Source organism: Pteropus alecto, unplaced genomic scaffold, assembly GCF_000325575.1.
Source record: "Pteropus alecto unplaced genomic scaffold, ASM32557v1 scaffold135, whole genome shotgun sequence".
Lineage (NCBI taxonomy): Eukaryota > Metazoa > Chordata > Mammalia > Chiroptera > Pteropodidae > Pteropus > Pteropus alecto.
In genome coordinates, this window is record NW_006438076.1 from 4,091,776 (window position 1) to 4,118,242 (window position 26,467).

The 26,467-nt window shown below is 34.7% G+C and overlaps 1 protein-coding gene across 9 annotated transcripts in view; it reads right to left on the reverse strand.

The window, feature by feature from the left end:
- CCDC15 (coiled-coil domain containing 15) overlaps positions 1 to 26,467 on the reverse strand; it is a 65,160-nt gene that overhangs the window by 3,477 nt on the left and 35,216 nt on the right. For all 9 annotated transcript variants that reach the window (XM_025049149.1, XM_025049152.1, XM_025049151.1 and 6 more), the window contains 2 exons: positions 26,217 to 26,309; positions 24,985 to 25,088 (listed from right to left, as the gene is read on the reverse strand). In XM_025049149.1, the coding sequence (XP_024904917.1) occupies positions 24,985 to 25,088; positions 26,217 to 26,309 (197 nt within the window). The remainder of the gene's footprint in view (positions 1 to 24,984; positions 25,089 to 26,216; positions 26,310 to 26,467) is intronic.

Sequence of the window (26,467 nt, forward strand, 5' to 3'; positions counted from 1 at the left end):
AAGTCCAGGGACACAAAGGCAACTAAAGTTCATAAGACATAATACCAAAGAGGAGAGAGATGCTCAGAGAGATAACCCCAAAGATCTAGAGAAGGTCTCCTTCTAAGACACAGCAGAGTATTATGCACATATGTGAGGAAATGACCTGAGGCGAGGGACAGAACCATCCAAAAGGGTAACAAGGAACAGTGCCTTGTGTTCACGCAGAGCAGGGAATAATGCCTGTTCCACCAGTCAGACTTGAAAAACTCATAATGCACAGGGCTTGGGCAGTGTTTTCACAATGATCTTACCTCAGTAGTGAGGAATAATCATTAGTCCTAGACTGAGCACTGCTCCAGACACATCTAACAAACTGTAAAGCAAAGCCCCAAAGTAACTTAATTGCAACCCAAACCAAACCTCGGGAAAATTTATAAGAATATAAAGATATCCAGCAACCAATAAGGTAAAAAAACATAATGCTAGACATCTACAGAACTCACAGTTATTAGAATTGGCACATAAGGACATTAAAACTATAGTCTGTATGTTCATAAAGTTAAGATATAAAGAAACAAATCAAACTTCTCAAGATGAAGACTATAATTTCTGAGATGTAAAGTACACTAGAGAAGAGGCTTATATCTATTAAAATATGGAATTTCTTTAATAACCTCCTAAAACAGAAAGCACCAGGCCCAGATGGGTTCACTGGTAAATTCTACAATTAAGGAAGAAATTACACCAATTCTCTACTATCTCTTTCAGAGGAAGGAATACTTTTCAACTCATTCCATGAGGCAAGCATTACCCTATTACCGAAGCCAGATGAAAAATACTACAAGAAAAGAAAACTACAGACCGTTATTTCTTATTAACACAGAGGCAAAAATCTTCAAAAGTATTAACAAATCAAACCCAACAATGTATAAAAAAATTATATGCCACAGAATACAAGGCTGTTTCAACATGAAAAAAATCAATTAATGTAATCTATCACATCAATGGGCTACATAAGAAAAATCATATGATCCTATAGACACAGGTAAAGCATCTGACAAAATCCAACACCGTTTATGATTAAAAAAAACAAAAAACAAAAAAACCCTCAGTAAACTAGGAATAGAGGGGAACTTCCTATACTTGATAAAGAATAGCTACAAAAAACCTATAGCTAATAACATACTCAAAAGTAAGAAACAAGACATTTTCCCACTAAGGCCAGAAACAAGGCAAGGATTTCCCTTCTCATATTCCCTTTCAACATGATACTGGAAGTCCTAGCTAATGCAATAAGACAAGAAAGGAAATAAGACTTAAGGAATGAGAAGGAAGTACCAAAACTGTCCTTGTTCACAGATGCCCTAATTGTCTATGTTCTTCCAAACCTGATCTATAGATTCAATGCAATCCCAATAAAAATCCTAGCAAGTTACTTTATAAATACTGACAAACTGGTTCTAAAGTTTATGCAGATAGGCAAAAGTCCCAAACTCAACACAATATTGAAGGAGAGGAACAAGGTTGGAAGACAGACACTACTCGACTTCAAATAAGTATATGAAAAGACGCTCCACATCATATATCATCAGGGAAATGCAAATTAAAATGAGATACCACTGCACATCTATTAGGACGGCCAAAATTTAGAACACTGACAATACCAAATGCTGACGAGGATGTGGAGCAATAGGTACTCTCATTCATTGCTGGTAGAAACGCAGAATGGCACAGCCACTTTACTAATTGTTCTCTTACCATATGATCCAACAATCATGCTACTTGGTATTTACTCGAAGTAGGTGAAAACATATCCACACAAAACTTGCACATTGATTTTTATAGAAGCTTTATTCATAATTGCCAAACCTTGGAAGCAACCATGATGTCCTTCAGTAGATGAATGGATAAAATGTAGTATATCCAGCCAATGGAATATTATTTAGTGCTAATAAATAATGAGCTATCAACCCATAAAAAAGACTGGAGAAATTAAGTGGATATCACTAAGCGAAAGAAGCCAATCTGAGGTTTCATACTGTATGATTCCAACTATACGACATTCTGAAAATGGCAAAACAATGGAAATAGTGAAAAGACCAATGGTTGCCAGAAGTTGAGAGATGGCAAAGGAAAGAGGGATGAGTAGGCAGAGCACAAAGAATTTTTAGGGCAGTAAAACTATTCTGTATGATACTATGACGATGGATACATGTCATTATACATTTGTTCAAACCCAAAAATATACAACACCAAGAGTGAGCCCTAATATAAACTCTGGGTAATAATGATGTTTCAGTGTAGGTTCATCATTGTAACAAATGTACCACACTAGGGGGAGATGCTGATAATGCAGTAGGCTCTTAATGTCAGGGGGGCAGGGAGTATATGGGAAATTACTGTACCCTCCTCTCTATTTTGCTGTGAACCTAAAACTGTTCAATAAAAATAAAGTCTTTATAAAAAAATACAATGGATGGGATTATCAGCAAATTAAATGTTGAGAATAAATCTAGAAGCACAACAGAAATTATCAAAATAAACCACAGAAAAAAAATAATCCAAAAAAATAAAAAGCATAAAAAAAGAAAATAATCCAATTACAAAATGGGAAAAGGACTTGAATAGACATTTCTCCAAATGATCTATTAATGGCTAACAAGCATATGAAAAGATGCTCAACATCACTAATCATTAAAAAATGCAAACCAAAACCTCAATGATCTATCACCTCACACACATTAGAATGGCCGCTATCAAAAAACAAAACAAACAAGTGTTGGCAAGGATATGAGAAATTGGAAAGAACTCTTGTGCATTGTTGATGGGATTGTAAAATGATGCCATTGCTTTGGAAAACAATATGGATATTCCTCAAAAATTAAAAATAGAACTACCATATGATCTAGCAATTCTACTTCTGGGACTATGTCCAAAAGAACTGAAAGCAGGGTTTGGAAGAGGTATTTGCACACCCATGTTCATGGCAGCACTATTCACAATAGCCAAGAGACAGAAACGACCCAAATGTCCATCTGCAGATGAATGGATAAACAAAATGTGGTGTGTGTGTGTGTGTGTGTGTGTGTGTGTGTGTGTGTGTGTGTATACAATCGAATATTAATATTTTCAGCTTTAAAAAGGAAAGAAATCCTGTCACATGCTATGTATAATATGGATGTTCTACTAAGTGAAGTAAGTCACAAAAAGAGAAATACTGTATGATTGCATGTATATGAGGGTGTACAGTAGTCAAATTCATAGAAACAGATATTAAAAGAATAAGAGAATACTAAGAACAATTTTATGCCAATAAATTTGACAACTTAGATGAAATGACAAATTTGTTGAAAGACACAAACTACTAAAGCTTAATCAAGAAAAAAATAGATAACCTGAATAGCCCTGTCTATTATCAACATGGAAAATTAAGAATCTTTCCATAATGAAAAGTCTAGAACCATGTGGATTCACTGGTAAATTCTACCAAACATTTAAAGAAGAAATAATACCAATTCTACATAAACTCTTTCAAAAAAATTATAGAGACTACTTCCTTACTCATTCTATGAGGCCAGCATCACTCAGAAGCCAAAATCAGTCAAAGATATTACAAGAGAAGTACAATCCAGTATCTCTTAAAACACAAGAGTTAAATCCTAAACAAAATTTTTAGCAAATCTAATCAAAGAATATATTAAAAGGATAATACACTATTACAAAGTGTATTATCCCAGGAACACAGGGTTGGTTTAACATTCAAAAATCAAACAATGTTATTTATCATATGTAATATTGTGATTTATAATAAGAAATATATATATTTGATCTTCGTCCCCATTTCTGGCACAGAGCTCCTAAAACACTTAAAATTTCCTAAGTGATGAGAGTGACAAAGTTGTCTTTTGTTATGTTAATGAGTTGACTTTTGGACTGCACCTAAGGGTGGGAGATGGTTGCCAGTGGAGCCACCAAGTGATTAGAAGGTAAGAACTTTCAGTCCTACCCCCTGACCTCTGGGGAGAGGAGTGGGGCTGAAGATTGAATCAATCACCAATGGCCAATGAGTTAATCAATCATGACTTATGGAGGATCAATAATGATCCTCCATAAAAATTCAAAGAGCATCTGGGTTGGTGAACATGTGGAGATGAGGGAGAGTGGTGTGCCTGAGGAGGGCATGAAAGCTCCACGCCTCTCCCCACATTCTTGCCCTTTGTATCTGTTCCATCTGCCTGTTCCTGAGTTACATCCTCCTTTTTTACAATAAACCGGTGATCTAGTAAGTAACATGTTTCTCTGAGTTCTGTGAGCCTCTCTAGCAAGGAGAACAGGGTGTAGGAAGTATAGATAAAAACCTGGCACCTGAATTGAGTCGCCAAGAAGTAGGTCATTGAAACCAAACCTCCAGTCTGTAGCTGGTTGGTCAAAAGCAAAGGTAACAAAACAGCCTGGGCTTGTGACTGGTATCTGAAGGGGTGGCGGGGGCGGTGCTGTTTGTAGGACCAAACCCTTAACCTATAGAACCTGATGCTATCTATGAATAGTGTCAGAATTTAGTTGAATTCTTGGACACCCTACTGGCGTTTGAGAATTGTTTGTTGGTGTCGGGGACCCCTCCTCCAAGGTTGGAATTGAGTCTGGGAACCCAATTTACCATATTAACAAACTGAAAAAAGAAAAACTACAGTTGACACTTGTGAACAACATGGATTTGAACTGTGAGGGTCACTTATATGCAAATCTAAATCCATGTAGTCAAGGGTCAACTGTGTGTACGTGTATGTGTGTGTATGACCATTTTACTAGAGAGAAAAAAAATTGACAAAATCTAACATTCATTCCTGATAAAAATTCCCAACAAACTAGGAAGAAAAGGAAGCTTCCTCAGTCTGATAAATGGCATCTATGAAAAAGCTACAGCTAATATCATACTTAATGGTGAAAGACTAAATGCTTTCTCTTTCAGATCAGGGATTGTCCACTTTCATTACTTCCATTCAGTATTTTACTGGAGGTTCTAGCCTGTGTAATCGGGCAAGAAAGAGAAATAAAAGACATCCAGAGTAAAAGGAAGAACTGAAACTGTCTTTGTTTAAAGATGATCACTATGTTAAAAAATCCAACGGAATTGAATTTAATAAGGTCTCAGGGTACAAGATCCATATCCAAAACTCAACTGTGCATTTCCATATATTAGCAACAAAAAAGTCAGAAATTGAAATTTTAAAAAGTTCCATTTATAATAGTATCAAAAATATGAAATAATTAGGGATAGATCTGAAAAAAGATGTGAAAAACTATAACTATACGCTAAAAAACTATACGCTAAAAACTATAACTAAGAAAAACGATTAAAGAAGAGCTAAATAAAGGAGATGGCTTCTTCAAGGTTTATAAGACTCAACATTGTTAAGATGTCAATTGTCTCCAAATTATCTATATATTCAACACAATCACGATCAAAATCCAAGAAGGCTTTTTTATAGTAATTGACAAACTGATTTTATAATTCAAAGGGCCTACAATAGCCAAGACAACTCTGCAGGGCAGGGGTTGGTGGGTGGGAATGGAGAGCTAACACTACCTGATTTCAAGCATTACTACAAAACTAATCAAAACATTATGGTATTAGCATAAAGAGAGACAAGTAGATCAATGGAACAGAAAACAAAGTCCAGAAATAAACTCATTCATATACGAATAACTGATTTTTTAACACCTTTACTGAGATATAATTTGCATACCATAAAGTTCACCATCACCACAATGTAATTTGAGAACATTTTCATCACCTCCAAAAGAAACATTGTACTCATTAACAGTCACTCTCCACACCCTCCCGGATAGCCCTAGGCAACCACTAATCGCTGTCTCTAGATATTTGCCTATTCTAGACATTTCATATAAATGGGATCATACAATATGTGGCCTTTTGTGACTAGCTTCTTTCATTTGGCATAATGTTTTCAAAGTCCATCATGTTGTGTTGTAGCATGTATCAGCACTTCGTTCCTCTTTATTGCCAATATTCCACTGTATAGATATACTATATTCTACTTATCTATTCATCCATTTTTGGATATTTGGAATGCTTCCATTTCCTGGCTATTTTGAATAATGCAGCTATAAAAAATTTGTGTAAGTTTTTGGGTGGATGGACATTTTCGGTTCTCTTGGTTATATACCCAGCAGTGAAAGTGCTGATAAACGTGGAAACTCTATGTTTAAACTTTTGAGAAACTGTGAAACTGTTTTTCAAAGTAACTATCATTTTACTTTCCCCATCAACAACATATGGCAATTCTAATGTCTCCACATTTTCATCAACACTTATTACTTGTCTTTTTTTTATTATAGCCATTGTAGTGTGTTTGAAGTGTTATCTCATTGCGGTTTCGACTTCCCCAATAATTAATGATGTTGAGAATCTTTTCATGTATTTATTAGCCATTTGTATATTTTCCTGGGTGAAATGTTTATTTGAATCCTTTGTTCTGGGTGAAATGTTTTTTAAATCTTTTGTCCACTTCTTAATTGGGCTGTCTTTTTATTATTGAGTTGTACGAGTTCTTTATATATTCTAAATATAAGTCTCTTATCAGATATATGATTTGCAAATATTTTCTATTCTGTAGTTTTTTCATTTTCTTCATGGTTTTTAATTCTGATGAAGTTCAGCTTACCAATCTTCTTTTATTATTTGTTCAATAGCTGATTTTTAACAAATGCACCAAGGTAATGTGGTAGAGAAAGAATAGCCTTTTCAACAAATGAATGTCTACACACAAAAGAAATAAACTTCACACAATATATGAAAATTAACTCAAATTGGAACACAGATATAAATGTAAAACCTAAAATGATAATCTTCTTGGAAGAAAACAAGAAAAAAATTTTTTGTGTTTTAGGGTTAGGTAAGGATTTCTTAAATATGACACCAAAAGTTAAATCTATTAAAAAAACAAATTGAAAAAAAAAGGAATTCATCAAAATTTAAAACCTTTGCTCTTTAAAAGACAATATTAAGATGAAAAGAAAGCCACAGACTGGGAGAAAATTTTTACAAAGCATATATCTGACAAAGGACTTGTATCCAAATTATATTAAAGAACTCAAAATAAGACAACTCATATTAAAAATTTGGGTTTGAACAGACACTTCACCAAAAAGAATGTACAGATGACAAACACTTGAAAAGATGCTCAAGAGCTTTAGTCACTCAAGAAATGCAAACTGAAACCACAGTGAGATACTTCTACACATCTATTCAAATTGCTAAAATAAAAAAGACTGGCCATACCAAGTGTTGGTAAGTATGTAGGGGCTTTGAATTCTCTTACACTACTGGCAATAATATAAAATAGTACAACCACTTTGGAAAACAGTGCAACAGTTTCTTTTAAAAATGAACTACATATCTATCATATGATCCAGCCTTTCCACTCCCAGGTATTTACCCAAGAGAAAAGGTAACATACTTCCACAGACTCATACATAAATGTTCACTGTAATAGACAAAAAAACTGGAACTAACCCAAATGTCCATCAACCTATGAATGGTTAAACAAATTGTGGTATATCTATACAATGGAATACCATTCAGTTGCAAAAGAGAATGAACTCTTAATACACACAACAGGGATGAACCTCAAAATAGTTATTCTGAGTAAAAGTTGTTGGTCACAGGAATATACACTGTATGATTCCAGAAAACCCAAACTAATCTATAGTCACCTAAAACAAACCAGAGTTTGATTGGGGAGGAGGGGGACAGGGAGGGCAGAAAAGAGGGACTACCAAGGGTATGAGGAAACTTTTAAGAAGGATACATACACTTACTATCTTGACTATGGTGGTGGTTCCATGTATGTATGTGTATGTGTATGTGTGTGTGTGTGTGTGTGTGTGTGTACATATATACACATATATATGTATATATAAAGTATATACAAAGTATATAAAAACTTTGATGTTTTGACATATATAGGTCAAAACTGAAATATATAATTAAACTTGAAATATGTGCAGCTTATTGAACTTCAATTATGCTTATTTAAAAAAAACCACAAGTGGAGGAAATACATAGCTAATTGAGAAAATCATCAGAAACCTAAGAGTTTTTGTTAAGAAATACGACTGACTCAAGACTAGAGCTAATAAACATACGCTGATAATTTTAGTTGCTAAAAATTACTTTGAAACAAATGAGCTGTTGTTTTCTAAACAGTAGTATGATGTCAATTCACACTACACCTCTTCAATAAATCATGGACTGCTGAAAATTCTGGGCTTCTATCTATTCATGGCAGGCTATTTACTCCAGCGGGATTAAGGCCTTCCTTTTAGTTAGATTTACATAAGTATATGTTGGAAACCAGGAAGCCGTCCTACGAAGGCTAAAACATCAAGCACTGAAACAGTACAAGAGATATGGTAGTTGTGCTGTATGAGGAACTAAGTCCATTCAGATTCTGACAGCTAATCACTGGCCACATCTAGCAGAGTGACAAGCCCACTTTAAACAAGGATTTCTTACAACTGTTCTCCCCACTTGCTATTCTTTCCCGAGCTACAACTGCTTAAGTCTAAATTGAGTATTCCTCAAAGGTTATAGAACGTAAACATAGCTTTTATGGTAGGATTCAAACTCAAATGCAATATAAAGTTGTAATAGAGTAGAGGTGAGAAATGTCATTATTGCAACTTGGGCAGAAAGGTATGTTTTTATATTAGTGAAGATCAAAATTTAAAAGCATATGAGGCAGTGTCCCAGGAATGTGAGAAAAGTGATGTAGGGAGAAGCCAAAACAGGCACATGCTCATTCACAATTGACTTTAAAATATATGTCTCCCTGCATACTTAAAAAGTACTAAAGTTAGAAGGCACGGCTAAGATCACAGGTGCTCTTGGCTAGGGATCTACATACATAGATATCTTATTTCAAAGAGAGCCAGTAAAGAAAAGTATTTTGAGGACATTCATATTTGCTTAGTTCAGTAACTTCTTACCTTGTGAAAAAGGCAAATGGAAAAATATTTTTCTGTACATAATTAATCAAATTGAGGCTTTCGATGGTGAAATTTAAATGGACCCAAGAGAATGATAACAGAATAGCTCAGTCACTGGTATAATTCTCTATATCAATTATTCTCCATACCAGTAAACTAAGAGCTTAAGGAAACAGGTCAGCATTGTTTTTCAAATGCTGATACCTTAGGTCTTAATAACAGGAGTTACTAGAAATGATGCAATCAGATACTCTCCAGTCAAAAATCTTAAGAGTTATCTACGCTTTGTCTCTATTGCCTGTACTCCTCACCCACTCCAATATGGCTTTTAGACCCATTAATCACTCCATTGAAACAGCTCTCTCTAGGTCAATGGTAACTTACAGGTCATTTAATCCATCTAGCACATACATTCTCAACAGGGACAATATTGTACCCGAGAGGACAAAAATTAATTTAAGGAAGCAAAAAATCTTAGATATTAAAATAGTTTGTGACCCTTCAAAGTCATAGTACACGAACAGAAATAAAAGATATCCAGGCATTCTCCACTTCTTACTCTTTACCTTCTTCCCAGGTGACTTTACATATGTCCTCTGCTTCAGTGACCATCCACTACCACCTGCAACTCATAAAGCTACAGTTCCATCACTGACCATTCACCTGAGATTCAAACCTATTTAACCACCTACCAATCTGACATCTTCACCTGCATGTCTCAAAGCTATTTTTCTGGGAAAAAAATCCACAGCTTTGGTCAGAATCTTATGTTAAGAACTCCTGCCATGCAGTAGTTTCAGAAAGGATCATAAAATCAAAAATGACAAAGCTAATTTAAAAAGCTGATATAAACAAGTTTTTATTCTTCTCTGAGATCTTTAAGGTCTCTTGCATAAATAAACCTTTTACTTATACACAATAGAAACTAAACTAGGTCATAAATCAACATGTCAATATACGGATTTTTTTTCTCCAGAGTACTGACATGAATACAATTATAGCGGTTCTCCGGTGTGCCGAAACGTATCTGAAATCAGTGTCAGACTTCTGTAAAAAGGAGTAAGAATTACGTACAAGGGAACTCCCATAAGACCGTCAGCTGATTTCCTAGCAGAAAATTTGCAGGCCGGAGAGACTGGCATGAAATATTCAAATGATGAAAAACAAGAACCTATAACCAAGATTATGCTCCCCAGCAAAGCTATCATTTAGAATTGAAGGACAGATAAAGAGCTCCTCAGACAAGGAAAAACCAAAGCAGTTCACCACTGAATCAGTATTATAAGAAATATTAGAGGGACTTTTTTAAGAAGGGAAGAAAATAAAAAATATGAATAATAAAATGGCAATAACTACATACCTATCAGTAATTACTTTAAATGTAAATGGATTAAATGCTCTAATCAAAAGACACAGTGTGGCTGAATGGATAAGAAAAAAAAGACCCATACATATGTTGCCTACAAGAGGCTCACTTCAGATAAGAGCCAGGTCTTTGAGTACTAGCTCACCTGTGTCAAGAGGAGCCAGGTCTTTGAGTACTAGCTCACCTGTGTCTCCGGGCTTGGCACCATTTCTTTAAATAAAGCTCTGCTTTCTTGGAAGGCAGGCAGGCAGGCAGGCAGGCAAGAAGGAATGAAGAAGGAAGGCAGGAAAGAAGGAAGGCAGGAAGGCAGGAAGGCAGGAAGGCAGGAAGGCAGGCAGGCAGGCAGGCAGGAAGAAGGAAGGGAGACACAGAGATGGAAAGAAAAAGGATGGAAAAAGATATTTCATGCAAATGAAAATGAAGAAGAAGCTGGGGTAGCAGTACTTATATCAGACAAAATAACCTTTAAAACAAAAGCTATACAAGAGCCAAAGAAGGACATTTCATATACAAGAGCTAAGATATGGAAGCAATAGAAGTGTCCATCAATAGATAATTGGATAAAGATGTGGTACATATATACAACAAAACATTACTTGGCCATAAAATAAGAATGAAATCTTACAATTTGAAACAATATGAATGGATCTAGAGGGTATTATGATAAGTGAAATAAGTCAGACAAACATCATATGATTTCACTTATATGTGGAGTCTAAAGAACAGAATAAACCAACTAACAAAACAGAAACAAAGTCAGACAGAGAACACACTGCTAGTTGCCAGACTGGTGAGTTGGGGCGGCGGCGAGGTCAGTTGGGAGGCTGAGAGAAAAGGTAAAGGGATTAAGAAGTGCAGATTGGCAGTTACGAAGTAGTCACAGGGATATAAAGTACAGCATAGGGTATACAGTCAGTAATAATGTAATAACTATGTATGGTGCTGGGTGGGCAGTAGATTTATGGGGGGATCACTTCATAAGTTATATAAATGTCTAACCACTATGCTGTACATCTGAAACTAATGTAATGTCAACTATGATTTGAAAAAAAAATTTTTTTAAAGGAGTAAGAATATAAAACATTGCTACCCAGGGTGTTTGCACAACGAAACAAGTAGACATCAATATTTACATTCTGAAGAGACTCCTGAAAATAAAGTGATATCACAGGCAAACTGCATTAAAAATATATTCTTATAATTTCAACAACTCAAAAATTCTCCTTGTTACTCAATCATCTGCCATATGATAAAGCCACACTAATCCTTTACACAGTTAACTAAAACAGAGACCTGGAACCAAAAATGAAGGCTATCTTTTTAGCTCTATGGATTCTTTCTTCTAGAGCAATCACAGAAATTGGCCAACACCAATACTTTCAAATAATAGGAATTCTGCTTCCAAGATTAAGAAACAGGTTTATTTCAGGGTTAAGAGAGGTAACCTGTTAGAAAAATAACTCCTCAAGGAGGAGGAAGAAATCTTCCTCTTTGGCACAACAGGATTGAGGTCTAATCTAATGGTCTAAATCTTTGCCTGCTGATCCTGTTTTTCTGTTCAACCTTTTTCTCCTCCTCATTTTCTGATTCTGATAGTATTCTTCCTTAGTGATTTCTGAAATCATTACTAAAAAGAACTTAATATTTCCTACTAGACTCTCTACTTGGATTTCCTTTAAGCACATCAAACCCGGTATGCTTCAATCTAAACGTATCCTGTCCACCTCTACCGACCTCCTTCCTGGCAAATCTGTTTCATTGTATACCATGTACCTTGTTGCCTAAGCCATAAACTTGGGACTGATACTTGAATTCTCTAACAAAATCTTATCAATTTTATCTCTTATGCTCTTAACACCACCTCTTCCTCATTGCCTCCCCAGCCCTGGCTTATCTGAAAGGCCGTGTTACAGACACGAAAGAGGTTAGGTGATGGAGTCAAATAAATCTGGGGTTGAATCTCGGTTCTGCTATTGCTAAGTGTGATCTTAAATGCAGGCAAATTACTTAACCTCTCTAGGGTTCATTTTCTCATCTATTAAATGAAAAGAATAAAAATTACCTCATAAGGTTATTGAAGTGAGGAAATGACCTAATGCCTCTAAAACACTCAACACTATGCCTGGCACATTGTAAACACTCAATGAATGGTAGCTACCACTAGCCTGCAGGACTGTCTATCAATAAATGAGATGATAATCTATGTGCAGTGCTTGACACACAGTAAGGGTTTAATACATAATAACCTTTTTTAAAAAATCAATTTTACCTCTCATCTTCTAAGTATATTACTTCAATAATCTCCTAACATCTAGTTTTAGTCATGTTATCTATTCCCCACAATGCCTCTAAATGGCTCCTGTTTTCAGGATAAAATCCAAATTCTTTCAAATGGCACAGCTTTTTATGATCTCATCTTTCCTTATTTCTTAAGACTCACCTCATGCCATTACATTAGGCCCAATCTCATCAAAATCAGAAGTGTCATTTTCTCTCAAGAGTCACTGCTTTTACAGTGCTAGTTCCTTTGCCTAGAATTCCCATACATTCTTTTCCCCAATCCAATTCCCATTTTCTCTCATACTACTGCTTCTAATCCTTCAAAACACAGCCCAGAAAGTCTTCCTTGTCCTTCTGCTACATCATACCCCCAAATTTGTGTTCAAAACACAGTCTCTGTGCTCTCATAGTCTTACACCTTTTTTCTTCTAATGTTACAAGAAATATTTTACTAATATTTTACTTGAGTTGTTCATGAGAGATTGGTCTGTAATATGGCTTTCTTATAATGTCCTTGTTAGGTTGGTACTACACTGGCCTCTAGTTATACTGGCCTCTATAATTATTTTGGAAGTATTCCCTATTTTTCATTTTTGGTGTAACTTTTTCCCTTAAGTATTTGGCAAATAACATTTATTGAGGACATACTATGTAGCAGGTTATGAATGAAGCACATTTACATGTTACCTCATTTAATCCTCACAGCAACTTTATGAGGTATATATCATTACAATCCCCATTTTATAGAGAAGAGACTGAGGCTCACAGAGGTAACACTCCCAAAGCTGCATGGCTGGTAGGTAGCAGAGCAGGGATTTGAACACATATCTCTCCATGTTCTTAACCACATGCTATATTGTCTTGTAATACTTAATATATGGTATTATAATTATCTATTCATTTATCTGCCTGCCCATTACTAAGTGAAATCTAGCTAGTAATATCCCTGAAGAGTGGGATCATGTTTTTTGCACCCCCTAAGTCTAGCATCATGTCTACCAGTATATAGATGCTCAATAAACAGCTACTAAATGAACAAAATGTATCATTTGATTCTTATTAAAACTAGATGAGGTAAAGCAGCTTTCATCAATTCCTGTTTAGAAAGCAGATATAGTTCATTTTAGAATGCTGCTGAAGTGGTTTTGACTTTAAGTTAAATCATATAACCTCCATGAAAAGAAGGCATAAATGATTTAGTTTCTTCAACAGGAAAAAAGCAAAAAATGTTTTTTAATTATTTGCAAACTATCTACAAGATTTAATTTTATGATACCATCTGTAAGACAGAGACCTTCATATTTCTTCTGAGGTTGTGTATAAATTCAAGAAGAAAAAGATTATTCAGTGAGAAATGGCAATAAACCAAAAGCCTCAAGTAGAAAAGCTTTCAAAAAAGGTCAGCAGTATAGTTAAAGAAGAATTCCCTACCGATTATGCCATGTGGTAGACATGTCATAAGAAGATTTAGGTTAGACATAAAATACCCAGAGCAGGGATGTCTTGGCTTCAGTTAAATGAACTGAACTAAATTTCCATTCTGTCATCTGCCGGATGAGTCTGTAAAATGCTTATACATGGGCACTATAGAAATGAACGTTTTTCTAATGCAGATCAGATCTTAATTATGCTAAATGACTAGGTTATAGTAAGACAAATCTGGCTTACATATAAGAATGAACTTCCTGAGAGCCAAAGTCCTTAGATGCTGAAATTGTTATCCAGGGAGATTATATTACTATATATGCTAAAGGACATTAAGAATAGAAAAGGTCTTTTAAATATTTAAATAGAATTCTGCCTAAAGGTTACCCTAGACAACTTCATGAGGAAGCCTCCTCTATCTGAAACACAAACACACACACACACACACACACACACACACACTTTTTTATTGCGTCAGTTTTTATACGTTGCTTTAAGGAAAATAATATTATAACACATCTCAAAGGGGATAAAAAGCATGTGACAATAAAACATACCAGAGGAACTATTATACACCTCACAGGAAAACCATTCTCATTAGTGAATTGACAGACAAACATTTCTCTATTAAAAAATAAACAGAGTATTCAGCAGCAAGGAGCCCCTTACAATGTAGATATTGCTTAGGCTCCCAAAGTCAAAAATACTCATGATATAAAAATTGAGAAATTAAGAAATGCAGAAAGAATTGGAAAAAAATGATCTACTTCTATCATCCAAAGACATTCTTAAACATCTTGGAATGTTTTAGTCACTTTTTTTCATCATCATTTCTGTTGAAAAAGCTTTCTTTCCATGGGGTCCATGGCTTGGGAGAAGTTCAAGGGTATTTAAGAAGCTGCTCTGGGGCACGAGGCAGAGGCTCAGGCAGAAGCTCCAAGGACAAGGGCCTTCAGTAGTGCCCCTCAAAGGTCACTGGGCTAACATATTACATGGGATTTTTACATTTATGTTCACGAGAGAAGTAAGTCTGTAACGTTGCTCTCTTGTAATGCCCTTGGCCAGTCTGGTATTAAGGTTATTCTGGCCTCTACAATTATTTGGGAAATATTTCCTGTTTTCTATTCTCTAGAATAGCTTATGTAAAACTTAGAGATATTTTTCCCTGAAATATTTTGAAAGAATCCGTTAGGGAAGACATCTGACCCTGGACCTGAGCCTGAATTTTTCTTTTTTTGATAAGATTTTCAATTAACTGACTTAAGTCCTTTAAGTGATATGAGATTACTCAGGTTTCTGTTTCTTCTTGCATCCATTTTCATTTTTTAAAAGGCATTTATCTATTTCATCAAAATGATCATATTTTTACTGTAAAGTTCAGACTATCATTTAATGGTACTAGGTTCTGTGGTAATGGCTCATTTTCATTCCTAATATTGGTAAATTGTGTTTTCTCTCTTTTCTTTTTACTGATTAGTAAAAGTGATATATCCCTTGCAAAATTAAATTTTCAAAGAATCAATTTTGGCTTTGTTGATTTTCTCCATGGCACATTTGTTGACTTTTCATTGTTTCTGCTCTCTTTATTTCTTCTAGTTTGACTTGCTATTTTTTCCCAGCTTAAGATACAAATTTAAAACATTAATTTTTGGTCTTTTTCACTTTTTATCATAAATTGCAATTAAAGCTTAAACATTTCCTCTAAGCATCTGACAAGTTTTAATGTTTTATCTTCATTATTTTCTTCAAAGTACTTCCTAATTTCTGTTGTAATTTTATCTTTGACCCAGAATTCTTTAAAAATATACTGCTTGTTGCTTTCTAGCTTAGTATCATTATAACCAGAGACAATACTGTAAAAAGTAACCGAGGATATGACCAATTTTGATAAATGTGCCATAGGCACTTGAAAATAATATGTTCTATCACTGTTCTGTGTTTTTACGAATATGTTTTCATTTTCTTGAGGGAATATCTAGCAGTAAAGTGGCTGGGTCACAGAATTAGATGTGTGTTTAACTATATAAAATACTAAACAGTTTTCTAAAGTAGTTGTGCTCTTTTCCACTTTCACTACCAATTCATGAGTGACAGCTAATCTACATCCTTGCCAATATCTGGTACTGTTAAAGTGAGTTTTTTGGGTTTTTTTTTAAAGCTATTCCAGTGAATATAAATAGGTATCTCATTGTGCATCTACTGAGTTCCTATTTTAAGATATATTTCTTTTCTAGACTTTCTATTTGCTTCCATTTTTAGATTTCAGCTCTCTGGTGAAAATCTCCATATTTTCATCTATTTTCCTCATCTTTTCCTCTATTTACTTGAGCATATTAATCAATTGTTTTAAAGTACTTATATGCTAACGCTAATATCTGTGTCACCTATGGGTCTGCTTCTGCTGTCCCTTCTTTCTCTTGGCTTTTGGTCCTCTGGTCCTATCTTTTGACATGCCTAGAAAATTTTAATTGAATGCCAAATATTGTTTTAAAAAATTTTAGAGGCTCCAAATGATGTTATCTATGACCAGAAAGAGTTCACCCCTTCTCTGCTAGGCAGATAGGGCAGGGTTCATCACTTTAATCCAATAAAGCACTCAGTAGAATCAAGGCTGCTTTGCAGTTTGGGTAAGGCTTTTACAGTTGGTTAGACCATCTTCTTAGTGTATAGCTCTCTTCATGGCTTTCAACTGAAAGCTTGGTATATTGGGTCCTTATTCTTCTACCTCATTATGGTGTGGCTTGAATTCTGTATCTCCTCAGCATGATAAAACTAAAGAAAATTTCTCTCCAGTTTCCAGATGTTTTCAACTTAGCCCTTCAGCCTTCTTTTTAGCACAAATTTAGACCTGAGGAGAAAACTGGTAAAGTGTTTGAGATTCCCCCTCAAATCTCCAGTTTTCTTAATTCAGTTCCTGAAGACTAGAAGTTTTGCTTGTTTCTCTCTTCCCCAGAATTAGTTCTGTGCTTGGTCCCAATTCATATTGAAACATATATTGAAAATTCCTAAAGAAATCTTTAGTTCCTATTTCTCCCAAAACTCTAGTTCCTTATTTCCAAAAAATGTACAAGTCAGCCCTCTCTTAATATTTCACAGGCTTCTCAAATTCAATGTGCAAAGCTGAACTCACTAGCTTCTGGTCAAATCTGTTCTTTGGTGCACTCCCTATCTATGTTAACGGTATTACCATTCATTCAGCTATCCAAGAAGAAAATCGGAAATTACCTTTGACTCCTTTCTCAACACCAAACCCAACTGATTGATCATTGGGTTACATGGATTCTACTTCTTAAATTTTATTAAATATATGACTCTCTGTTCCAATGCCCTCATCATCTTGTACCTTAGCTACTATAATAACTTTTTAACTGGACTCTTTGCCTTAGTTTTTTCTATCCTCTCCAGACCATTTCATATTCTGCTGCTGGAGTGATCTTCCTAGAATCTTCTGCCTTAAAATCTTTCAACAGCTTTATCAAAGCCGTTCTGCCACTTCGCTTCCACCAGTTTAGCCACCCCAAGGTTACAGTTTCCCAGACATTTCTTTATACTTTCATACTAAGTTTTTTGACCATCTAGCAAATTCCAATTTGTCCTTCAAGACCTAGCTTGAGTATAAACTCATCTATAAAGCCTTTCCTGACCTCCCTAGACTGTCCCTGCCTCACTTTTTATGTAGCATTATAATTATTATTCTTGTCACTGTTTCTCCAATTGTCTGGTCTCTCTTGGTGCTTATCCTATTCACCAGCAGCAGCAGAAGCATTATCATCATAATTGCCATCATCATCATTGTGGTAATAGGTATTGCTTATTGGGATTTTATGATATAATGTTACTTTAAATACAATGTTACTTTAGATACATTTATTCACTTAATTCTATCAACGACCTAGAAGATAAGCATTATAATCCTCATTTTATATTGCATGCCAACTAAACTTTAACAAAAAAATTTTTTTACAAAGGACTAGAAATGTAATGTACAACATGACAACTATAATCAATACTGATGTATGAAAGCTGTTTAGAGAATACAGACCTTAATCACAAGGAAATCTCATCACAAGGGAAATCTTTTTTTTTCTGTATCTATATAAGATGATGAATGTTAACTAAAGTTATTGCATTATTCATTTCATAGCATACGTTAAGTCGAATCATTTAAGGTTGTACACCTTAAATATATACAGTGCTGTATGTTAATAATATCTCAATAAAACTGAGGAATGGAAAAAAGAATATTGAGTCTCCGTGGTGAAGAAATGTGCTCAAGGTTACAGAACTAATACTAATAAGTGGCAAATTCAAATCTAAGTTTTTTTAATTCTAAACTTGTACTATGAACCACTACCCTGCCACATATTCAAGTTTTACATTCTCGGTATATAGTACAGTACCTGGCATATTGTAGGCTCTCAATAAATGTTTATTTTAAAGGTTTAAAGAGCCAAACAAGAAAATATATGAAAGCTCTTGAATATTATAAACTTTGCATGAATATTATTATTTTCTTCCACCCTCACACAGTTTATATTGATTTTTCTACTTCTCCATCTCTATCCACTTCCCCAGTAAACACACATTTAACCATCTAGGCCCAACTGGAATGTAAAAATTTCTCTAACTCTCCAGAATGAATAGTAATCCCTCTTCTGTGATCTTAGGGACTCTGTACCTACTTCTTCTATTATACTAATTATATTACTTATTTGTATACAACTGTTCTCCCATCAAACTTAGATTATGAGTTCTTCAAGAAACAAACAAACAAAAAACATATTTTTTAAATCTTTGTATTGCCTGTGCCCAGGACAGCACCAGGATATGAAAAATGCCAAATTAATATTTGCTGAATAAACGCAGAATCACTCTCAGACCTGAATAAGAGGGGATGATGTCCTTGCCTAGGAACTCAACATTTTTCCCTTCAACTTCGATAAGATAAAACTGACAGATAACACTGTATAACTTTAAGGTATACAATGGGATGATTTGATAATACATATATACTGTGAAATGATTAGCACGATAAAGTTAGTTAACACTCCCATCACCCCACATGGTTACCTTTTGCATGTGTGTACGTGAGAACATTTAAGATCTACTCTCTTAGCAAATTTCAAGTATGTCATAGAGTATAATTACAGTCATCATGCTGCACAATACGAGATCCCCAGAACTTACTCACTTACGTATGAAAGTTTGCACCTCTGACCCACATTCTCATTCGCCCACTGCCAGAACTGGCTACCACCAATCTATTCTGTTTCTCTGAGTTTGACTTTTTTAGATTGCATATGTGAGATCATAAAGTATTTGTCTTTCTCTGACTTATTTCACTTATCATGCCCTCAAAGTTCATTCATATCTTCACAAATGGCAGCATTTTCTATTTTTTCATGCTGACATATATGTATACCACGTTTTCTTTATCCATTCACCGGCTGGCAAACATTTAGGTTGTTTCCATGTCTTGGCTATTGCAAATAATGCTGCAGTGAACATGGAGGTGCAGATAGCTCTTTGAGATAGCAATTTCATTTCCTTTGGATATATACTCAGAAGTGGAATTACTGGATAATATGGTAGTCCTATTTTTAATTTTTTGAGGAATAACTATACTGTTTTCCATGGTGGTTATACCAATTTACATTCCCACCAACAGAACACAAAGGGTCACTTTTCTCCACATTCTTGCCAGCACTTATTCCTTGTCTTCTTGATCATAGCCATTTAAACAGGTGTGAGGAGATAGCTCACTATAATTTTGATTTGCATTCCCTGATAGTGATGTTGAGCACCTTTTTATGTACCTGTTGGTCGCCTGTACGTCTTCTTGGGAAAATGTCTATTCAGGTCCTTTGCTCATTTTTTAACTGGGTTGTTTGGTCTTTTTTTCTATTGAGTTGTGTGAATTCCTCAGCAATGAACCCCTTATCAGATATACAGTTTGCAAATATTTTCTCTCATCCTACAAGTTGAATGTTCATTTTGTTGAAATGAAATACTTTGCTGTGCAGAAGATTTTAAGTTTGATGCAATCCTACTTGATTATTTCTGCTTTTGCTGCTTGTGCTTATGGAGTCATATCTGAAAAATCATTGCCAAGAACAACGTCAAGGAGCTTTTCCTTATGTTTTCTTCTAGGAATTTTACAGTTTCAGGTCTTACATTCGAGTCTTTAATTCATTTTGAGTTGATTTTTTATGGTGTAAGAAAGGGGTCCAGTTTCATTCTTTGGCATGTGGATACCAAGTTTTCCTACCACCATTTATTAAAGAGACTATCCTTTCCCCATTGTATACTCTTGGCTCCTCTGTTGCAAATTAAGTGACTTATTTCTGGGCTCTTTATTCTGTTACATTGATATATGTATATATCTATATCTGTTTTAATGTCAATATAATACTGTTTTGATCACTATAGCATTGTAATATAGTTTGAAATCAGGAAGTATGATATCTCCAGCTTTGTTCTCCTTACTCAAGAATGCTTTGACTTTTAGGGTCATCTGTGGTTCCACACATATTTTAGTATTGTTTTTCCTATCTCCGCCTTTGGAATTTTAATAGGGACTACACTGAATATGTAGATCTTTGGGTAGTATGGGCAGCTAAAAAAATATTAATTCTTGCAATCCATGAACATGGAATATCTTTCCACTTACTTGTGTCTTCAATTTCTTTCATCGATGTTTCATAGTTTTCAGTGTACAGTTCTTTCACTTCCTTAAATTTATTCCTAAGTATTTTATTCTTTTAGATGCTACTGTAAATAGGATTGTTTTCTTAATTTCTCTTCCTAATAATTCATTATTAGTGTATAGAAACGCAATTGATTTTTGTAAATTAATTTTGTATCTTGCAACTTTACTGAATTCATTAATTAGTTCTAACAGGTTTTTGGTGGAATCTTTAGGATTTTCTCTCTATATTTCATGTCATATGCAAACAGTGACTGTTTTAATTCTTCCTTTCCAATTTAGATGCATTTCACTTCTTTTTTCTTGCCTAACTGCTTGGGGTAGGAATTCCAGCACTATATTAAATAAAAGGGGCAAGAGTGGGCAACCTTGTCTTGTTCCTTATCTTAAAGGGAAAGCTTTCAGCTTTTCACCATTCAGTATGATGTTAGGTGTGGCACTGTCATATATGGCCTTCATCATGTTGAGGTACGTTCTCTCTATAGCCAGTTTGTTGAGAGTTTTTATCATGAAAAAATGTTGAGTTTTGTCAAATGCCTCTTCAGTATCTATTGTTATGATCACATAATGTTTAGCTTTCATTTTGGTAATGTGGTGTATCATACTGGGTGATTTGCGGATGTTGAACCATCCTTGCATACCTGGAATAAATCCCACTTGATCATGGTGTATGATCTTTTTCAAGTATTGTTGAATTCAGTTTGCTAATATTTTGCTGAGACTTTCTGCATTTCTGTTTATCAGGAATACTGTTCTTGTCTGGTTTTGGTACCAGGTTAATGCTGGCCTCATCATGATTTTGGAAGTGTTCTCTCCTCTTTTATTTTCTTGAAGAGTTTGAGGAGGGCTGGTGTTAATTCTTCCTTCGATGGTAGAATTCACCAGTGAAGACATCTGGTCCTAAATTTGTGTTTGTTGGGAAGTTTCTGAGTATGGATTCGATCTCCATACCTGAAATTGGTCTGTTCAGATTTTCTGTCCCTTCATAATTCAGTCATGATAGGCTGCATATTTCTAGAATTCAACTATTTCTTTTAGACTGTCCAATTTGTTGGCATAAAACTGTTAATAGTAATCTCTTATGATCCTTTGTGTTTCTGTGGTATCAGTTGCAATGTCTCCTCTTTCATTTATAATTTTATTTGAATATCTTCTTCTTTTTCTTGGTTAATGTAGCTAAGGATTTTCAAATTTGTTTCTTTTCAAAAAACCAATTCTTAGTTTCATTGATCTTTTCTATTTTTTCCTATTCTCTACTTCCTTTATTTCTACTCTTTATCATTTCTTTCCTTCCAACTTTGGACTTAGTTTGCTTTTCTTTTACTATCCTTGAGGGTAAGGTTAGTCTGTTTGAGATCTTTCTTTTTTCTTAAAAAAAGTATGTGTAGCTATAAACTTTCCCCTTAGAACTGCATCTCATAAGTTTTGGAATGTTGTGTTTTCATTTTGTTTGTCTCACTATTTTTTAATTTCTCTTTTGCTTTCTTCTTGGATCCATTGGTTGTTGGGGAGTGTACTGCTTAGTTTCCATGTATTTGTGAATTTTTCAATTTCTTGTTATTGATTTCTAGTTTCATATCATTGTGGTTAGAAATGATACTTGATATAATTTCAATTTTCTTTAATTTGTTAAGGCTTGTCTATCCTGGAGTATGTTCTGTGTACTCTTGAGCAGATTATGTATTCTGCTGCTGTTTGACAGAATGTTCTATATATGTCTGTTAGATGGATTTGACCTACAGTGTTGTTCCAGTCCACGGTTTCCTTATTAATTTTCTATCTGGACGATATATCCATTATTGAGAATGGGTATTAAAGTCTCCTACTATTATTGTATTGCTGTTTATTTCTCTTTTCAGTTTTGTTAGTATTTGCTTTGTATATTTACGTGCTCCAATGCTGGATACATAAATTTCTACAATTGTTACACTGTCTTGATGAACCGACACCTGTATCATTATATAATGACCTTCTTTGTCTATTGTGACCCTTTTTAAGTTAAAGTCTATTTGTCTAATAAAAGGATAGACACCCTAGCTCTCTTTTGATATTTTACATGAAATATCTTTTTCCATCCCTTTACTTTCAGCCTATGTGTGTCCTTAAAGCTAAAATGAGTCTTTTATAGGTATCGTTTCCCTTTTAAGACAGTGTGGTATGGGCAAAAGAATGACAAATAGGTCAATGGAACAGAACAGAGAGCCCAGAAATAGACCCACATAAATACAGTTAACTGATCTTTGACAAAGGAGCAAAGGCAATACAATGGAGCAAAGACAGTCTTTTCAACAAATGATACAGGAATAACTGAACATCCACGTGCAAAAAAATAAATCCAGACACAGACATTATATTCCTCACAAAAATTAACTCAAAATGAATCAGAGCTAAATGTAAAATACAAAACTACAAAAATCCTAGAAGATAACACAGGACAAATTCTAGGTGACTGTGGGTACGGTAATGACTTTTTAGAGACAACACCAAAGGCATCATCCATGAAAGAATTATAAGCTGGATTTCATTAAAATTAAAAAGTCTGCTCTCTGACAGATAATGTCAAGAGAATGAGAATTTAAGCCACAAACTAAGAGAAGATATTTGCAAAAGACACATCTGATAAAGGACTATCACTCCATATATACAAAGAACTCTAATTACTCAACAATAAGAAAACAAATAATCCAATTAAAAGATGGGGTAAAGACCTAAACAGATACCTCACCAAAGAAGATATACAGATGGCAAGTAAGTAAAGTTTACTCTTGAACAATATGGATTTTAACTGACCAGGTCACTTATACATGAATACTTTTCGATAAATGTACAGTTGGCCCTTTGTAGCTCCAGGTTTTGCATGTGTAGATTCAACCACTGCAAATGGAAAACAGTATTTTCCATCTGCAGTTAGGAATCCCTAGATTCTGAGGGCCTGTATGCATTATTCTATGCCATTTGATACAAGAGACTTGAGCATCCACAGATTTTGGTACCCATGGGGTGGCAGGGTCCTACAACCAATCCCCTGTGGATAAGATTTTGGAGAGCCAAAAGTTATATGCAGGTGTCTGACTATGGGCGGTTGGTGCCCCTCACCTCCACGTTGTTCAAGAGTCAACTGTACATGAAAAGATGTTCTATATCACATGTCATTAGGGAATTGCAAGTTAAAACAATGAGATACTACTACATACATATTAGGATGACCAAAATCCAAAACACTGACAACACCAAATGCTGATGAGGATGTGGAACAAGATTTCTCATTCATTGCTGGTGGAATGCAAAATGATATGGCAGCTTCAGAAGAAAGTTTGGCAGTTTCTAACAAAAATAAACAAACTCTTACCATGCAATCCAGCAAATGCACTCCTTGGTATCCACCTGAAGGAGTTAAAAACTTATGCCCACATAAAAGCTGCATATGAATATTTATAGCAACTTTGTTCAAAAATGCCAAAAGTTGGAAGCAACCAAGATGTCCTTCAGTAGGTGAATAGATAAATAAACTATGGCACATTCAGACAATAGAATATCATTCAGGACTAAAAAGAAATGAGCTATCAAGCCATGAAAACGGCACTGGAGGAACCTTATACGCATATTATTAAGTGAAAGAAGCCAACTCAAAAGGCTACATACTGTATGATTCCAACTCTATGATATTCTGGAAACAGCAAATAGAGATAATAAAAAGGTCAGTGGTTGTCAGGGATTAGGGAGAGAGATGAATAGGTGTAGCACGGGAGTTTTAGGGATTTGATCCATTTTGAAACTATTCTATATGATACTGTAATGATGGATACATGTCATTATACATTTGTCAAAACCTGTAAGAATCTATCACATCAAAAGTGAACCTAAATGTAAAATACAAATTATAATGTGTTCAGGTAGGTTTATCAGTTGTAACAAATATTCCACTGTGGTACAGGATGTTAACAGTAGGAGAGGCAGTCCATGTGTAGAGGCAGAGGATAAATGAGAACTCTCTGTACTTTACGCTTAATTTTGCTGTGAACCTATAACTGTTCCAAAAAAAAAAATGAAGTCTACTTAACATCTTTTAATAATTCTACCCAAATCAAAAAGAGTTGCTTCCACCATAGATTAGAAGGCAAAACCACTGCCTGATTATGCCAAAAATTTAGCTTCCAAAATCATCTTAACTGGTAATTTAAGGATCACAGCGAGGGAGGATCAAAGAACTCACTTTTCAATTTTCTTCCTGTGTTCTTTTTGCCTTTGCTGCTCTTTTACTTGTTCTCTTTCAATATCCATGAAAAGTCGTCTATATCTCAAGTACTGCCTTTGACGCTAAAGGAAAGAAGTTAAAATTAAGATTCTGCTCTCAGAGGACTTTCCAAAGAAGGAAAATATCCTGTGCCTTAGACAAGAAAACTATATGATACAGAAGTCACATGGAACTAAGTCCTTAATTTCCTTCTATTTATGGTGACTCAGGATAATATCACATACAGGAAGAGCTTTATATCTTCATAAACTATCTACATAACTATTAGATGTTATGGACAAATCAGAGAAGTACTAATTTAGTTTGCCCTTAGTATATAGTCCCTTGTCAACAGCGCTTAAAGAAAAGATTGTATTTGATATGATAAAATATATACTATATTCACTCTGTATTCTCAAGTTTAAGTCCCATAGAACTTTAACTTTTCAAAATTAAAACCACACCACCAAAGCATACTCTAAGCCTAGCCTAACATGGTAGGGAGGACAGAAGGACTGAGGAATATCAGAGTATCATACTTTTAAAGGGAACAAGTAAGATAAAAGCAAGTGCTACTATTGTGTGTATATGTTCATACCTCTGTGCTCTCTTTTAAGAACACAAGCTACTCAAAGGGCACTACTATACACATAGACATGTTTTTGCCCTTTGAGTAGTCATGTCCTTTTAGCAAAAACTATTAAAAGCCTAGCAATTCCTAACGTTGAAGATACAGCACTATCAACAGTGGTATGTTTTTAAAAACACAGATGCCCCAAACCTACCTTTTCAGATATCAATTCAGTATATCTGGTTTGGGTCTAGGCATTTGTATTTTGAAAAAAGACTCCACATCTGATTTTGGTGAATGGCCAGTGTTAAAAACCATTGGTTTAAACTAACTTCAGATTGAAAAGGAAAAAAGAAAGTCATAAATTAAAACTTCCTTTAAATAAGTTATTGTGGCACATATCACTAACTGGGGAAATTGATTAGGATCCTATCTCTGACTTTACGTCAAGGTATCCAAAGTCCTAGGTGCTTAGAAGAAAAGTTCAATGTATTATAATGACTAATGTAATTAATTTGCCTTTATCTGTATAAATTGTAGTATTAGCCTTTACTGTGATAGGACACAGTAAATTGCTTCTAATCTCACATATACTATGATGGTATAAACACTGATGTCCAAAAGAATTATTATTACGTACCTCTTTCTTGTCTTCTTCTTGATCTACTCCAGTCTGAAGTGCCAATGAAGGCTGGAATTCAGTGTTCAATCCTGATTGACATTCATCATAAACCTGTTAGAAAGTCCAGTCACACAAAATGACAAAATTGCCAAAAGATAGCTGTGTGCACGCTTTTGATACTTTCATCTATAAATTCATTTCTCTTGCAAACTTGAGCTTAACTGGATTAAAAAAAAAAAACACAAAAAAAATCTATATGTATATATCTA